Consider the following 19,297-nt stretch of genomic DNA (forward strand, 5'->3'; position numbering starts at 1 on the left):
TAACCAAGTTTAAGAATAATAAATACAAATACCCCACCCCAACAAGAATATTGCACCTGTGTGTGCAATATTATCACAAAATCTCTCTTTTGTGGAATACAATTCCAGAGTAATTAATAACACATTCCTGATCTGTCTACAATCAACTGTTCCTGGAAAAGAAAAAATATCTATCTGTTACAGATCTATTGCCTAAAGGATAACTTGCTCAACTCTTATTTCAGGCTACCTAATAATTCTGCTAGAAAACACAACCTTCAATCTCCTCGTTTCCTGATTTTACACTGCTGACCCATTACTTGCCCACAACACTCCTATGCCCAGCCAGAGCTTGAATGTTACAGGACAACAGCAATTATAAATTGCTGTTTATAAATTTACCCTTATGGGGTTATTTTATAATAAATTTCAGTTTTGTACTTTCAACATGTCAGAATGACTAGCTTTAAGCAAGTTGGTTTTCCCATCACAAGTAAGCTTTGATTTGAAAAGAGATGACCACTATCATTAATGAGATGTTTCTCAGAAAACAGCACTATTTTCATTTCAGAGTGAAAATAGTCAGGATCATTACAGTTGCAAACCATCTGCTATTTATTCTCAGCTTCACAGATGGGACTTGATAGCTGTAGGTCTTCTTTTCTACATGTCCTACAGAAGTCTTTCAGAAAGGAATGATATTGCTTGTGTTTAGTCAGGGTTAGACACACTAAAAGAAAATTGTATTTAAGCAGAAAATGTTCTTAAATCTGCTCTCACAGAATGCAAAGGAGCTGAGTTTTAACTATTTCCCACTGTGTGTGAAGTGCTAAAAGGATTATCTAAGACTCCCTCTTTTTTCTCTGGGGAACTGCAGACAAAGGTGGGTTCACACACCCTGACACACTCACACTGCCAGTCCAACACATCTGGGTGCATCAGACCTCCCTCCATATGCTCTGCACGCCTTGGATACATGCAAGAAGGCTGCAGTGTTAGATGAGCATGGACATGAGCCCAGAAGTCAGGATTTGGGGATTTCTGGACACCTGAGACCCCTGATGAAGCTTTTGGTTTTTTTTTTCCTGCCAGCTGTATTTCTCATATGAAAGTCCAAATCAACTTCCCTTCACCAGGGAAACTCAAAGGCATGTCAGTTCTAACAAAGTCAGTCACTGATAACCTGAAAAACTCCTGAAATATTTATTTGTAGCTCTTCCTTCCATGTTTGATAAGCACATGAAATGAGCTAAGTATACCCCATTGATGTTAAGGGGAGGATCTACTCCTTCATTCCCAGAAGAGAGACTTTGAAGGCTGACTCCACCATAATTCCACAGTGCTAAAGCTCAGACATCCCAGAAATTTTCTGGAGGTCCCAACATCTGGACAGTAAATCTTTGGCTTCAGGAAAGCCTCAACGAAATCTTGAGCACTATATATCATTTACAGACCAAGCTCTTCTGAGGCTATAGACTATTATTCAAAATACAGTTACAAGAGTACAAACCATCAGAGATTAGTGATTCACACAAAAGGTCAGTGTGACACTAGTGCCAGCTCTGATTCACTCTGAGCATTCATGTTTATTGTATTCAGCTGCAGTGGCCTTAAGACTCACGGAAAACTGAGTATTTCTTTCCTCTTTTTTATGTCTACTAATGAATCTCTAGAATAAATTGATCAAATGCAAGAAGGCATTTGAAAATTTGTACTACAATCTGGTAGAAGAACTTGTAATTGAAAAATAAGTAGTTCAGTTTCAGGTGTAGTCTTATGTCAGGCATAAGGAAGAATTAAATTCTATAGACTGGATAAAGCAAAAGGAAAAGCTATGACCCAAGAATCCTTTCTGACGTAAAAACTCCTATAAATTCTTTACCAAATACTGTTGTTATGTTGATTTCTTTTACAACTGCTACCTGAGCCTCTTTTTCAGCTGGAACTCATCTGATTGGAGATTTTGTCTTTCACACAATTTGCAGCAAGCCAGCCAGTCACTCTTCAAATTGCATCACTTGCTGTTCCAGTTTAAAAAAAAAAGCGTAGAAGTTTTATTTTTTGTCGAGTTCACTACAGTTTTGGCACAGTTCATACATGTGGTTACAGGGAATTCTACTATTCTATAGTTCAGCATTTTATCCAGACTTCTAGAGGTAGATGACACATCCAGTCAGGAGCAATGCCCACAGTAATTAATTAATAGTAAATCATATGCTTCATACCTCTGAGCAGTGTTGCAATAATTACTAATAAATGTTCTCATGCAGAGGCATTCATGCCCCAGTGGCAAAGAAACATTTAGGAAACCCTACTCTTCATAAAAAGTGAGATGGGCAGATTACTTGCACTAAGGTTTTGTAATGCTTTCAACATGAAGTCATCTCTGCAGATCATATCTATTATTGCCACAATGCTCATTATGGGGTTGCTAACACAAGGTCCACCCTGCTCCCTCAAGTACCAACCACCATCTTAAAGTCATCAGTGCAAGTCCAAATATTTGCAAGTAAGGCTGGCTAACCTGTCTGTCTAAAACAAAGATTAAACTGCTGAAAAGCTTCTAGCCAATATTCCTGGCACCTCCACACTCCAGCCCAATTCTCACTTAAGAGCAGAGCTGACACCTTGAAATTTTCAATTAAACACTGCAACAGGAGGTAATAGTTAAGAATGAAACTTGTGAATTGACTTTTCCTATACCAACACACTCCTTCAGGGAGGGAGAAGGCCATTTTTAATCTACATTAATGCCAAACTGATTGAGAAAGAGAAATCATATCATTTTCTGTCATCATGACTAAACCAAACGAGCAAAGCTTTTCCAGTTTCGTCCCTGAGGTTCTCCACTGCCCACATGTCCTTACAGCCCTTTTATTATGTTATGAGCATTATGAGAGCTGCACACAGTGTGTCAGATGAGATCCCTCAGCTTTGTACCAGACAATCAGCATCCTCTCCTTTCTCCCGGAAATACAAGCTGTGATGCACCCCAGGTTGATACTTGCTTTCTTCCCATCTCAAATCCCTTTCATGCCCAAGTCCACCATCAAGTCTGCTAGTTTGGTAATGAAATCTAGCACTTTGTATTCCTATTTGAAGTTCTACAAACTTGGGGCAGGGGGTTGTTGGAGGTTTTTTCCACCTGGGAAAACAAGGCTAGAATAAGAAATCCAGTTTCCTAGTTAAAGCAAACTGTGAGAAGGAACTGAATTATATTCCTTCTGGTACCTGGTTGTCCCATATTGAAAAATCAAGATGTATTCTATTTGCCATCTGTATGGCAGTTGTCTTGTGTTAAGTGGGCAGTTTTTCCTTATCTCTTCCACAATCAGTCCTCCCTTTCTGGAGACATCTGCTGATAATGGACTATTGAATGTCACTGCATGACTGATAAGAACTACAACATCCTACTGTGAGATGCTCCGCTCAGAGGAAGGAGCCAAGCATTCCTACCTGCATATAGTCTTGAGATTCTGGCTCACCAACACAGCTTTTTCTGTGCTGGATTTCCCAGAGCTTCTTCCACTGCCTCTTCAGAGGAAGACTACACCCTTTTCTGCAGGATCACTGCTCCAACAGAACCACACCTGACACTCCAGGAGGACTGCAGCCACAATTCTAATTGGACTGCTGCCAACACCCTGTCCAACAGGGTGTCAGGTTGTATTCTGACTCTGTCAGTGTTGTTTTAGTTCACTGCATTGTCTATTTTATCTTTTTATTTTCTTCCTTAATAAAGAACTATTATTCCTGCTCCCATATTTTTGCCTGAGAGCCCTCTTAATTTCAAATTTATAAAAATTTGGAGGGAGGGGGTTTACATTTTTTTTTCCATTTCAGGAGAGGCTCCTGCCTTCCTTAGCAGACACCTGTCCTTCCAAACCAAGACAGATTTTGGCACCCAACATGCAGCTCGAGGGCATAGAAACAAAAAGGGAATAACAGTTCTTGAGTAATCTAATTTTTGTGTGCTGCTATAGAAACCTGGTTAAGTGACATCATGTGGTCTAGCTTACCCTGGTTTCTGTGGCAGGTAATCATGACTATATTTCTCCCATTTGCAGGCCTTTATCTAAACATGGGTCCTTGGGGTTTGTTTTACGGGTGAATAAGGTGAGGAATTCATCGATTTTTAGTTTCCTCTGGAAAGCAGGCACATGGATTCGCAGCTACCACACACACAACTGTATGTTTTTGGGGTCACTTTAATAATGGCACCTACTGTAAGGAAATGATACTGAGGGAAATTTTCTCCCAACCCTTTAACCATCTCTTTGGTCTACCCCACCAGTTTTTGAAGGGTTCAGATCCACTCTAAATACTAATGATATCATACAGTAGCTGGTGTTGCTGTTAGGCCTGTTCTATTTAGCATTTAGAGATAAGGGAAGATTAACTTGGATAACCACCCTGACACCTACCCTGGAATCTGACACGGCATCAAAAACTAGGGATGCTGCTGCCCCAGAACCTGACCCTGCCCCACAGCCCACCCCAAATATGAACTACCCAGATTGGGTGGGGGGGTCTGGTGAAGGAGATCCGTGAGATGATGAAGGAGTACATTTCCCCAGCTGGTGAGAAGCCCTCCCCCTGCCTTGAAGAGGGAGAGTTTAATAGTGCAGTTTAATAGAGTTTAATAGTGGAACCCACAGATGTTACAACTGTCCAAGTTCTAGCTGAACTGCAAAGGCAGTCACAGCCAGCAGCAGTTGCCCCTGTAGAAACAAGGATATCTAAGATGAAATCAGGGCACCCAGATAGGGGAGGGCCCTCACATCCCACAGGGGAGCCAGAGGTTGCAATCATCACCGAGTCCCTGACGTACAAAAGTCTCCGTAATCTGCACAAGGACATTGTACGACAGGGATGTGAGGCTTATACAACCTGGCTACTTCAGGTCTGGGACCTTATGGGTACAGGCGTCCAGCTGGATGGTGGTGAGGCAAGGAATCTGGGATCCTTGACCCAGGACTCAAGTATTAATCAGATTTTTGTAAGGGAGCCAGGGTCTCTTTCCCTCTGGGAGCGGCTTTTAGTAAGTGTCAGAGAGAACTTTGTCCACAGGGAGAGAATGCAGGAGCACCACCATAGAATGCACTGGAAAACCCTTGAGGAAGGGATCCAACAGTTGAGAGAAGTGGCAGTATTGGAGGTACTCTTTGGGAGGGATGGACAGCATGATAATGACCCCGACAAGGTCAGGTACATAGGGCAAATGTTGTGGAGTCTGGCAAATCCAGGGCCATCTCAATACACCACCTTCATTGCAGCTATTGATGCTGATACCAAGAGACAGTGGCTCTGTTGCCAACAAGCTTAGAAATTATGAAAGCAAGATCAATAGCTCAATGCAGGCTCATATCTCTGCTGTGGTCAAGGAACTCAAAGAGGAGATGAGGGAGGAGGTGAGGAGGAACAGTTCCCACATCACACCAGTGCGAGTCACATGTCCCAAAGTCAGAGCCCAACGTCCCCCAGCTAGAGAGAGGGGGTACACCCCATGGGCTGACCTATGGTTCTTTCTGCGTGACCATGGGGAAGACATGGGAAGGTGGGATGGGAAACCTTCTTCTGTCCTGGCAGCATGGGTGCATCAACTCAAGGAGGGAAACACTAACTGAGGGAATTCCAGTAAAGTGAAGGTAGCCTCAACCTCCCATGACTGACCTGCCGAGTATGATCTGTCAGACCCCCTTGAAGGTACCTCTACCATGTATATCCATGAAAGAAATAATAACCAGGGTTAGAGGGGCCCTGCCTCTAGCAGGGAGAGGCACAGGAAAACTGGGTCTTCTGGACGGTGTGAATCTGATGGCCTGGGACATCAGAGCCACAAAACTATGATGCCTTAGTTGATACTGGTGCACAGTGTACCCTGATACCATCAGGACACGTGGGGGCAGAACCTGTTCCCATTGCCGGGGTGACGGGGGAATTGCAGCAATTGACCCTGTTGGAAGCCATGGTGAGTCTGACTAGGAAAGAATGGAAGAAACATCCTATTGTGACTGGCCCAAAGGCTCCATGTATTCTAGGCATAGACTTCCTCCAGAATGGCTATTACAAAGACCCAAAGGGACTCAGGTGGGCTTTTGGCATGGCTGCTGTAGAGGCAGAGAACATTAAGCAGTTGAATACTTTGCCTTTGACTATCAGAAAACCCATCTGCAGTAGGACTCCTGAGGGTGGAAGAACAATGAGTGCCAATTGCTACCTCAACGGTGCACCACCAGCAGTATCGAATGAATTGGGATGCCGTGACCCCCATCCACAAAATGATCCATGAACTAGAAAGCCAAGGGATGGTCAGCAAAATCCACTCACCCTTCAACAGTCCTATCTGGCCTGTGTGCAAATCTGACAGAGAATGGAGATTGACTGTGGACTGTCGTGGCTTGAATGAAGTGACTCCACCACTGAGCGCTGCTGTGCCGGACATGCTGGAACTCCAGTACGAGCTGGAGTCCAAGGCAGCAAAGTGGTATGCCACTGTTGACACTGCCAATGCATTTTTCTCCATTCCTCTGGCAGCAGAATGCAGGCCTCAGATTGCTTTCACCTTGAGGGGCATGCAGTACACCTGGAACCGACTACCCCAGGGGTGGAAGCACAGCCCCACCGTCTGCCATGGACTGATCCAGGCTGCAATGGAAAAGGGCAAAGCTCCAGAACACCTGCAGTACATCGATGACATCATTGTGTGGGAGAACATGGCAATGGAAGTATTTGAGAAAGAAGAGAGGATCATCCAGATTCTGCTAGAACTTGGCTTCACCATCAAGAAGAGCAAATTCAAGGGACCTACCCAAGAGATCCAGCTCCTGAGAGTATAGTGGCAAGACGGACGGGGTCAGATTCCAACTGAGGTCATCACCAAGATCACAGCGATATCTCCACCAACCAGCAAGAAGGAAACACAAGCTTTCTTAGGCGCCATAGGCTTTGGAGAATGCACATTACCGAGTACAGTCAGATCGTAAGCCCCCTTTACCTGGTCACCCGCAAGACGAATGAGTTCCACTGGAACAGTGGAGCAGCAAGCTTTTGACCAGATCAAGCAAGAGATCGCTCATGCAGTAGCCTTGGCCCAGTCAGGATGGGACCAGAGGTGAAGAATGTGCTCTACTCTGCAGCCAGGAACAGTGCCTTGTCCTGGAGCCTTTAGCAGAAGGTGCCTGGTGAGACTCGAGGTCGACCATTGGGATTCTGGAGCCGAAGTTTCAAAGGGTCCGAAGCCACTACACCCCAACAGAGAAGGAAATCTTGGCTGCCTATGAAGGAGTTCAAGCCACCTCAGAGATGACTGGCATGGAAGCACAACTCCTCCTGGCACCCCAACTACTGGTGCTGGGGTGGATGTTTAAAGGAAAGGTTCCCACTACCCACCATGCCACTGATGCTGCATGGAGCAAGTGGATTGCTCTCACCAAGGAGAGTGCCCATATTGGAAACCTAAACCACCCTGGGATTTTGGAGATAATTACAAATTGGCCTGAAGTGGAAAGTTTGGTCTCACTGATGACGAGGAGCAGGTACAAGCAACAAGGGCTGAAGAAGCTCCACCATACAGCCATCTACCAGCAGAGGAAACATGCTATGCTCTTTTCACTGACGGTTCCTGTCGCATTGTAGGGATGAATCATAAATGGAAAGCAGCTGTACGGAGCCCCACATGACAGGCTGCACAAGCTACCGAAGGAGAAGGTGGATCAAGTCAACTTGCTGAACTCAAAGCTGTTCAACTGGCCCTGGACATTGCTGAGAGACAGAAGTGGCCAAAGCTCTACCTTTATACTGATTCTTGGATGGTAGCCAATACTTTGTGGGGCTGGCTGGAAAGGTGGAAAAAGGCCAGCTGGCAGTGTAAAGGAAAACCAATCTGGGCTGCTGATGAATGGAAAGACATTGCCACTCGGGTGGAGAAGCTACCTGTGAAAGCCCGTCATGTAGATGCCGACGTCCAGAAGAGCTGGGCTAATGAGGAACACCAAAACAATGAGCAGGTAGATCAGGCAGCAAAAATAGAGGCGTCAAAGATAGACTTAGATTGGCAACGTAAGCGGGAGTTGTTCCTAGCTTGATAGGTCCATGATGCCTCAGGCCATCAGGGCAGAGATGCCACCTACAAGTGGGCATGAGACCGAGGAGTGGATCTAACCATGGACAGTATTTCTCAGGTTATCCATGACTGTGAGATGTGTGCTGCCATCAAGCAGGCCAAGCAAGTGAAGCCCCTATGGTATGGTAGGCAGTGGCCCAAGTACAGGTACGGGGAGGCCTGGCAGATTGACCACATCACACTGCCCCAGACATGCCAAGGCAAGCGCTACCTGCTGACCATGGTGGAAGCCACCATTGGATGGTTAGAGACCTACCCTGTGTCTCATGCAACTGCCCGGAACACCATCCTGGGCTTGGAAAGGCAAGTCCTGTGGAGACATGGCACCCCTGAGAGAACTGAATCGAACAATGGGACCCATTTCAAGAACAGACTAATCAACACCTGGGCCAGAGAACATGGTATTGCATGGATATATCATATCCCCTATCATGCACCAGCTGCCAGGAAAGTTGAACGGTGCAATGGATTACTTAAGACTACCCTGAAGGCTCTTGGCGGGGGAACTTTTAGAAATTGGGAAATGAACTTAGCAAAAACCAGCCTGGATGGTCAACAGCCAAGAGTCCATCAACTGAGCTTGTCCTGCCCAGTCTGAACCCTTGCACACAGTAGACAGAGATAAAGTCCCTGTGGTACATATAAAAGGTATTTTAGGAAAGACTGTTTGGATTAATCCCACCTCAGGCAAAGACAAGCCCATCTGTGGGGTTGTTTTTGCTCAAGGACCTGGTTACACTTGGTGGGTAACGCAGAAAGATGGAGAAAGGTGTTGTGTACCACAGGGAAACCTAGTCTTAAGTGAGAACAGTGTTTAAGGTTTCATTGTGATGCAGATGGAAAATAGAATAAGGGGTGGATAATGGCCTAGATTGAAAAAGCAAGATGTATTCTATTTGCCATCTGTATGGCAGTTTTTCCTTATCTCTTCCACAATCAGTCCTCCCTTTCTGGAGACATCTGCTGATAATGGACTATTGAATGTCACTGCATGACTGATAAGAACTACAACATCCTACTGTGAGATGCTCCGCTCAGAGGAAGGAGCCAAGCATTCCTACCTGCATATAGTCTTGAGATTCTGGCTCACCAACACAGCTTTTTCTGTGCTGGATTTCCCAGAGCTTCTTCCACTGCCTCTTCAGAGGAAGACTACACCCTTTTCTGCAGGATCACTGCTCCAACAGAACCACACCTGACACTCCAGGAGGACTGCAGCCACAATTCTAATTGGACTGCTGCCAACACCCTGTCCAACAGGGTGTCAGGTTGTATTCTGACTCTGTCAGTGTTGTTTTAGTTCACTGCATTGTCTATTTTATCTTTTTATTTTCTTCCTTAATAAAGAACTGTTATTCCTGCTCCCATATTTTTGCCTGAGAGCCCTCTTAATTTCAAATTTATAAAAATTTGGAGGGAGGGGGTTTACATTTTTTTTTCATTTCAGGAGAGGCTCCTGCCTTCCTTACCAGACACCTGTCTTTCCAAATCAAGACACTGATGATCATAAACTCCATGTACTAATCCGATGAAAGTGTTACTAAAAGGCTTTGCATGCTAGACTGGGGATATTCAGTGATAGTTTCTTAAGCACCTAAGCTCTATAATAATACAAATCTTTCTGACTGCTAGGTGCTTGTTCAAGCTTAATTTTCTTCCTTGTAAATTCAGTTGTGGAAAGGATTCCAGTTTAGATCTTTCCTCAAAAGGTCATAAAGCACAAGACAAGGGAACATGCTGGAACTGATTACACTCATATATTCTAGGAGCAAGTGACTGGTCTTTTTTATGACACCAGACAAAGTAGTGCATGCCAGCAAAACAGATTTCAGACTGTCTCCAGTGCAAACAATCTTTCCTCTTCCTTTATAACTGCTAAATCCATTCATAACGTTCAGGTACAACAGAGTACTGGCCATCTGCCTCAGGGATACACTGCTAGACATTAATTCTCTATACTAAAGTAACAATTGTGAAGTCTTTTCAAGAGCATTTTCACATTTTGGTGCTGGCTGCTTAAGACACCACTCTACCACTTAGGTATTCAAGCTACTTGCACAGCAGACTGAAGAAAAATGAGCAAGATCAACTAAAGGACATGAAGATTAACATGTTTCCAGCTTAATAATACTGTGCGTTTCTTTCTGCATGATGGTGCCTGTTGAGATTCCAGTTTTAAGAACAACACTTGATTGCTCATGTAAAGAGACATAAAGAGCTGGATAGATTGCCACAGTCCTCATCCATCAACTTCCAAGATGCCAAAGACTAAATTTAAGATATTTATTTCTTACAGAACACAACATTCCCTAGTTTTTTTCTAAAGGGCAATGTGGCATTAAATCCGTTGAAAATACAAGTGGCATTTCAACCAAAGTTCTTCCCCTTTTCAGAAATATTATAGCACAAGGAATCTCAGGCACCTTTCCATGGATTTGGGGCATTGGTAATTTAAGTCTGTGAACCAAAAGGCTCAATTTTGCTTGCAAGTTAACACAGCCTCCTCTAGAACATCTTTATATGTTGTGTCAAAATTAAATACATCTCCATTTTCACTTTGGCCAGGCTTCTTTTAACAGGCTTACTTTTGATTCCCTGAACCATCACCTTTAATGAGCTGAAAGGTAGCTTCATGGGCTGGTTCATATGGGCCTTAAAGCAAAGGCCTGAAGCTGAAGATGCATTTTGGACTTAGTAAAGCCATTCATCTTTTCCTGGCCTAAGTCAGAAGGTGGATCACTCTCAGGGCACGTCTGCTGAAAACAGATTTCACAAAGTCTTGGAAACTCAGGTCTGAAACTACCTACAGGGAAACCATAACTAAGAGGAAATGGCAATACACACATCACTCAGATGAGTCCTGAAACAAAAAAACCTGGAGACCAGGCAAAAAACACCTCCCTGAAACTTGCTCTTCATTTGAGTCTATTCCTTGAAGAGAAACTGCTCAGCTGTGACTGGAGCATGGGATGAATCCCAGGCACTTCAGATTTTTCTGCCCATGGAGGGATGGAGTTAGGAGAAATGCCTGTGGTGTTTTATACAGTAGAAGCTCTGTGTGCTTACAGCAGATGTGCACCTTGAGTCTCACTGCAGCTGTGGCTGACATAGTCCCCAACCAGGCAATGTCCTGCCAAAGTTTCTGGCCCAGATCTCAATCATTCCTGGTGATAGAACAGCTTCCTGCACTTAGGACAGCTTTTCCCTGTACCACCACCTTAAGGGACCTTGCCCTTAAATTTCCATCAGGGAACATCAGACTGCTACAAGCTGTCCCTACCACAGCCAGCCCTCCCATGGAAGAATTTATATAACCAAAACTCATTTGGGTATGAACAACTGCTGGTATGAAAAAAGGCACCTGAGTCAATCACCTTCCATCATGGCTTCAATTCTTTCCCCTTCAAGGAATCTCTTGGAAAAATGTATTTCTGCTCAAGAGAGAACAGTCACAGCCACCTGGAAGCTGCACAGATTTCTACATTTAGGAGCAGATATGAATCCAGCCAACACTGCAAAGAAATTCTGGCTACACTGGGAAATGGGATGGAGAGCAAAGCTAGACTGTACTGCTTCCTGAAGGCGCAGATGGGTCTGCTCAGACCTGCAGTCACTACTGTAATGCAAGTAGTGTTTCTTTCTTTAGCTCATTCTCTTTCCTATTCAGAACCATTGTAATTCAGATTATGTGCTGATTTGCAAACCACCAGAGATAATTCTGAGTTATTGAGGACCAATTAATTTACAGCAGTACTTCTGAGTTTTGACAGAATCCAGGAAACTTCTTTCCTGGTGACACAAACAATGAACAAAAGATATTTGCTCTTGGACATTTTGTCAAGAAAAGACTAAAAAAATCCTGGTTGCAGGCAGTGTGAGTGTAGCATATTATACACCAGGACTACTAGTACAGTTAGAGTCTGAGAAGTGAACATACCTCAGACAAATGGTAGGAAATCAGAGACTGAAGCTGACCAACATTTTGTAGAAAGTTAAAAACACTTGACAAATCTATTATCAGAAGAAAAACACTTCAGTATTTACAGGGTTAAAGAAAGGGAAAGGGAAATACTGGCTACCAAAATGAGGATAAAAGAATTTACTGTCCCAGCTTGTGCACACATTCTGATTTTCACAATACACTTGATTTTCTCTTTCATTTTTATGCTTTACTAAGGGTCAAAGTTTTGTGTACATGGCAAAACAAAATCATTGCTGACAAATGGGTGAAGCTAAAGGCAATTTCCTTTGTCTACACTTGTAAGGAGAGACATCCCCTGCCCTGGTTCAGCTGCACACTGGGTTGTCAGCAACTGTCAGCAGTGGTTCAATTTAGTGCATCAAGGAGCGCCCAAACTATTTGGAAAGAATTATTTAAGCCAAGTGGGTCCCACCCAGATCCTCCAGAACACACATGCAGAAGAGCCAAAGCAAGAAAAACTTTTAAAAATTATTAGGAAAATGAACAGTAAAAACCCACCAGATCTGGCAGAGGGACTGAAGTTATTGAAAAGCTGTGACCAAAAAAACAAAAACAAAAATACACCACAGCTGATTTGTCAGTTCTCTGACTTACAGAATTCCCTATTTCTCCACCACTTTGTCAGAGAAGGCTGTTATAAAGAAGCTAGTGAGAATATCAGTATCATAATTTATTTTAAATGAAAGATAATCACAAGCCTTATGAACCAGAGGAAAACCAGCACAGCTAATTTGAAAGGGACTCTGCCACTTGCCCTGTAGAAGGCAAACCTAATTAATGAATATTGCTCTGGTGGTGTCTATCATGACTTTACTTCTTGTCACTACTCCCTGTCACACTTTAACAGCCAAAAGAATTACAATCTGCTTGGATTAATGCAGTACACTGTCGTTAGGCTGGCAATTAAATCCCATTTCTGAGACTGTGTGATCTGAGTCACCAACATCTGCAAGTATCTTTACATCTTGTGTAATAGCTGGTCTCAGATCTTGATACACCAAAGTAAAAAGGCCTTTTTAATGCTTCCCACATTATTTTGGAAGTACAACTTCATGATGACAGCAGCTTCTCAAAACAGCAAATGAATCAAATTTATTACCCAGTTTGTCATGTGGGATTTTCTTAACTCTAAGCCAATAGAGCAACAACAAATCAAAGTCAGTGTTTATACTTGGTGAATAAAAATTAACAACATGCTCAAAAACATTTTTTTGACACTGAAAAGGTATTTGGTCTCAAGGACTTTTGACATATGCAGAATTCACCAGCTCTTCTACACATCTGACAGTATTTGAGAAAACACCTCAAGAAACATTCCACTATCATGCCAGACTCTTGATTTTAAAAATATAAAATCTGGCATCCATTCTACTGCTTCCAACATCAGCAGTCACACATGAGAAAGACAATCTCATTGCAGGATGCTCCTTCCAGGAATTAATTCAATCCCAAATGGTATCATTCAATTTTTAAACAGATCAGTGTTCCAAATGATGGTTTAGTAGTAAAAGCAGCAGCACAGGAGACCTTTTGGCCATGGAGGTGAGAAATGAGATGGCATGTTATGGGCTTTGAAAACAAATCTGGCTCTACAAACCACTGAAGTACTACCTTCTCCAGCCATAGAAGATGTTCAGATAACTGCTTCCTTCCTTAAATTAGAGCCTAACCATGAAGCATAATAAAATGTATGCTGTACAGACCTAAATAAGGAATGCTACCTTAAGAACTTCAGTAATCTTTTACTTCTTCGAGGGCTGCTTGCAGCACTTGCCATTCCAGAGGAGCAGCCACTCCTGGGCCAGGCCTCCTGGGGCACAGCCAGCACACACCCAGCCTGGCAGGAGCCACAGTGACAGCCTGGGCACTGGGCTCGCAGGGCACAGCCACAGGACTCCCATTGGCCTGCCTAGGCTGCTCTGCAGGCCGCTGCAGCTCACCCAGCGCTATGCCCAGCCAGCGCCCACGGCCCTTCGCCACCCCGCACCTCCTTGATGCGTTTCACCAGTGCATTCTGGTCGAAGGCCACGGCCTCTGCACACTGGTGGAGGTGGTCCTGGTACCGCAGGCACAGCTGCAGCACCTGCTGCGGGTCCAGCTTCTCCAGCTTGGTGTTGGTTGGAGACGTCTGCCCACTGAGGAGTCCTGCAGAGCAAAGGAAGGCCCAGAGTTAATCTGACTGTTCTTACTGTTAGTTCAGCTGCAATCCAAGAGACAGCAGAACAGACCCAGTGGACAAGATTTATGAGGGGTGATGAAAAGGTAATTCAGAATCATTTAAGGATGTTATGAATTTACAGCAGTGCATAGAACAGTTCACCATAGAGCTTGGCCTTCCCTGACAGAACCTAAACAGATGCTAAATGCAGGTCCATAATGCACATCTCCACAGTTTTCAGTGATATGCAAGTCCTGCTCTTTCTCCTCCACAAGCAATCCTAAACTGTGAAGAATGAGCCCTCTCCTAATTTATGTAAGCCAGAAGAGTAAGGAGTTGAAATCTGCATTCTCAGAAAGGTACTGGAGTCATACTATTTTCACCAGACTCTCACTGCCAAGACCAGAGCTCTAAAAATTCACTGGTCCCGCAAAATAAACTTGAGTAAACACACGGCCCACCTTAAGTTAAATTATTAGGGGTGAATTGTCTGCATTTTGCCTACCTTGCCTTTTTTAAAGCTTCAGAACTCTTCTACTGTCTAAGGCTTTTCTTTACACTCTCAAAGACTATCAATATACCTCTTTTTGTTCCTTTTGTTATATGTAACAGGTATAATTCGCGCCATTTTCTTGCTTCATATATATATAATGTTAAATAGTTGTTAGGATGTACCTCTTGGCATTAGAAGCCCCCCCCTTCTCAGGCAAAACTAAGTGTGTGTTGAAACCTGATTTACAAGCAAGGGGATGTGGCTCGCCAGGAGATGGGCCTTATCTGAGGCGATATGGAGACACCCAGGCGCTGATCATCGCGTGAACGACCCGAGATGGACATCAGGAACATCCCCCCGGGCCGATACATGTGAATACTCTGTTCCCGTAAATTTCATCAAGAGTTTCCACAACACCAGACTTTGAATTTCTCTGTCTTGTCGCCGAGAAAGAAATCTCATCAATTTATGGGACTTTGAATGAAACAAAGGACTGAATGCCGAAATCCTGGCCTCAGGCAAAATTTTCCCTATAAAAAATCGCTTGCACCAGGATGGTGGTGTGGAGACACAGAGTGAAATCTCTGCTGAGGCTGATCTCTGTGTCTTGCACCCAGCGCCGATCCCGGGCTCGGCACTGTCCTTTTCCGTGTGGCTGGCTAAGTTAGATCTCTATTGCTAAAATAAATTCTTTTTATTTTTTTTTAATTTGGCTGGATCATTTTTCATTTATAACAATCTAACATGGAATTAAGATTCCTACCTACTTTCATGACCAGTGTTATAAATGAATGCTCCAATTTATTAAAGTTATTACATGGTCCAAATATAAATTTAGAGAAAAACAACTAAAAGCCACTATCAAAAAAGGTCAGTGCCGAGCCCGGGATCGGCGCTGAGTGAGACAGAGGTTTGACCACTACAGCATAGGGTCCCCTATGTTCACCCCGACTGTACTGTCCGAGCGATTTTTATACGGTTTTTCTTGCCTGAGGCAAAGTCCCTTTCTTCTTTTCTGGGCTGCACCTATTCATGTGGAGTTTTTTCACTGTGGCAAGTTGAAAAGAACCCGTCCTGAGAGTGATGATCACCCGTGATCGTGTTCCCGGAGTTCAGTATTCAGATGTATCTCCCTGATAGTTCTGGTTATCTCACTCTTGGGTACTTATCTCGGGTACTTATCACGGGTACTTATCGAGTGTGTCGTCCGGGCGTTCCTCGGACCACCTTAGAGAAGCACCCATCTCCGAGCCGGCCACGTCCATTCGTTTGCAAATTAGGTCTTTTTCTCCCTGCTGCCAGCTGCGGTTTCGCAATACTGTGAAGCAACCTTCCCGTCCCCGGCTGGGGTGCTTAAAAAAGGAACAGGAACATTTCTTACCAATATAACATATTTCATACATCTATTTCTCACAAGCACGAATTATCTAAAATACACATAACAACCAGGTTTCACAAAAAAGCTCACCAAAAAAAGACATTTGACTTAAAAGTGGAACACTAGTAATATTCAGAGGAGCAAAATTTCCCAGAGAAATTTCTCCTGCCCATTGTTTGTTGCCTACATAGTGCAACTTGAGAATGTCTGCTGAGCTCAAGCATGTGTGTGCCACATTGACCACCATCCCCACAGCAGCTGGAAAAAATGATGCTAAGCTCTCAGGCTATCCTTTTTTTGCTATTTCATTTACTTACTTTCCTTTAATTTTCCTTCAGCATTAGCACAACTCTTTTCTTACTGGGACACCATCTGTGACAAACTGCACATACCCACAATATGGTTTTCCCAAAACATCCATCAAGCTGTGTAAATGGAATTCAGTGACTGCACGCATATGCCCTCTGGGACTCTCATTTTACAGACAGGAAAAGACATTAAAACAGCAAATGTAAGCAAGTATCACACTAAGCAATTAAAAAGTAATAAATGCCAGTTATTTGGATTGGAAAAGCTCTTCTAAGAATGTACCTCAGTGGAAAATTGAAAGTATTTTGAATGGCCCCTGTGCCTATTGGAAGCTACAACTGGTGACATCAAATTCTTGCTAAAGCACAAGAACAAGACAGAAACCAAGAAGCAAGTCAGAAATATCTTATGAATATGAGCAAGTTAAACCTTTTTGAAAACATTTGCTGATCAAAATGAAAATAAAATTAGGACAGTAACTTCATCAAATACGAAGAAGAAGGAGGTTTACATTTCATCAACACTCAACATCTTATTCTCCCAGGATGCTCTCAATTGCTCTCTACACAAAACTTCATCATTAGAGATTAAAAAAAGGGTAATTTTGTTTTACTGATTTGACAATTGTGTTGCCCTGGTCAAGAGGTCAGGAGAGGAAACAAACAATTTAGTCTCAAAACCCTGTATTAACAAAAGTCAAGTTATTTTTTATATTTTGGAGGGAATAATCTCAAACAAAATCTTAGATGCAGATCTTTCAAATCTACTTTCATGTAAAGTACAAAACTGTGACAGGAACAAACCCACTGAAGGAAATAAGACTTTTTAAAAACTGTTTATGTTTCATATTCTAGTGCTTCCTCAGTTCACGAATTGTGATCTTTTACAATATTATCTTGTCAGGATGAATGTTCAAATAATGTTGTCAACTTTTAATATGCTGAATGTTCACATAGGAATGAAGAGTTCAACATACACCTGAGGCACTTATCCTGTCTCTGCACTGATCAAATACATGATTCTATCAGCCAACTAATTTTCTTTTATTACTAATCTCTCATCAACTTCAAGAGGAAAAAGAAAATTGGACACTGTTTGAGAGATTTAATTAACATGAAGTATGTACTTTGGCCAACTTATGCTGCTTATGAGACTTTTGAAGTGGAACAGGCCAAGAACTGTAAAATGAGCTAATAAAGAACATGCTACTTAGACTCATGTACTTACAGTCTTGCACAGGTTACATAATGTTAAAACAAAAATTAATAAACCTAAGCCTCTTGTTTATCCTGAAAACACGGGCTCAAATGAAGGGAGACATTCCCTATTCTGGAATTCCTTCATAAGAAGCAGAGAGGGAAATACAATCCAGTACAAATGTTTGGACTAGGGATAAAAAAAAATAATATGTTGCTTAAAGATAGACTATGGTATTATTCTGGGTGGTGCAGTTTCTGGGAGAAACCAAAGGAATTAGCTTCTCCAAAGACCTCTGGGGTAATGCTGACAATACCAGAGAAGAATTTAGCTTATTTTCAACTTGCAAGAAAGGAAAAAGTACAGTAAACAAGAGCCCAAAAAGGCCATGCAGCCTGGCAGGAACTTCCATTGTCAGAAGGTCAATCCACCATTTTTTTGCTGCTCACTGTAACCACTTACTAACCATGCTATAAATCTTAACATTTCTTATTAACATTCCCTTCTACCCTGCTCAGGTGTGACCCCACCTGGAGCACTGCATCCAGCTCTGGGGATCCAGCATAAGACAGACATGGATCTGCTGGAGTGAGGCCACAGGAGGGACAAAAGAATGGTCACAAGGCTGGAACACCTCTCTAGTGAGGAAAGACAGAGCGCTGGGGTTGTTCAACCTGAAAAATAGAAACCTCCAGGGAGACTTTATCAATATTTAAAGGGGCTTGTGAAAAAGACAGACTTGTACCAGGTGACAGGACAAGGGACAATAGTTTTAAACCAAAAGAAACTTAAATTGGACATAAGGAAGACATTGTAAACATGTAAACATTTTAAACACAAGGGTGGTGAGAAGTTGGAAGTCCCATCCCTGAAAGTGTTCAAGGTAAGGTTGGATGGGACTTTGAGCAAACTCATCTAGTGAAAGGGAGTGAAAGATGTCTTTGCCCATGACAGGGTGGCTGGACTAGATGATCTTCACAGATCATCTTGTCATCCTCCCAAACAGAACCTCTCAACCATCTGATCATCCTCCCAACCAAAACTATTCTATGATTTAATTAATTCACTGCATTTTGTTTTTTTAGCAAATCTTATTTATATTAATATAACGTATTAGTAAAAATCCTCTCCTCTTGAAAATCACTGCTTCCTTCTTAAAGCCTTGTCCCACATTGTGACCTCTCCACTGAACAGGGCCATCCCTCAGTGACCGGTCTAACATGTGGTTTGTAAGAGGATATGAGATCACATCTGTTGCAATAACATATTTATTAGGTCACTCTTACAAGTGCCAAAAAGGGGAGAGACAGAGGTCACTGAGTGGTTCAGGCTCACTCCTGAAACATCCACAACTTGAACCTGGCCACCAGCACATCTCAGAGCAACCAACTACTGGTGTAGCATCCCTTCTGCACTGAGGAAATGGTGTTACTGTGATTTCTTCTGTGGGATTATTACTCCCCAGCCCCCCAAGAGCTCAGTTATGCTCTTAAATCAAAAGAAAACAGCATTGAGAGCTTTCATTTCTTATTAAACTCAATACTCATTTTTCAAGCTGCTGGCTCTCTTCCAAAGAAGGAAGCACACCAGAAATCTTCTGTGCACTATCTGGAGCCTTGGGAAGAGGCTGCTTGGAATATGAGTGATACAACACGCCTCAGCATGAGGAGGGAGGG

General features: G+C 43.1%; 1 protein-coding gene across 1 annotated transcript in view; it reads right to left on the minus strand.

Moving 5' to 3' along the window:
* The window catches only part of BORCS5 (BLOC-1 related complex subunit 5), an 87,064-nt gene that overhangs the window by 10,922 nt on the left and 56,845 nt on the right, over positions 1-19,297 (minus strand). The window contains exon 3 of the mRNA XM_068190434.1: positions 14,074-14,231. Coding sequence (XP_068046535.1) covers positions 14,074-14,231 — 158 coding nt within the window. The remainder of the gene's footprint in view (positions 1-14,073; positions 14,232-19,297) is intronic.

The sequence above is a fragment of the Anomalospiza imberbis genome, chromosome 5 (genome assembly GCF_031753505.1).
Source record: "Anomalospiza imberbis isolate Cuckoo-Finch-1a 21T00152 chromosome 5, ASM3175350v1, whole genome shotgun sequence".
NCBI classification, from domain to species: Eukaryota; Metazoa; Chordata; class Aves; order Passeriformes; family Viduidae; genus Anomalospiza; species Anomalospiza imberbis.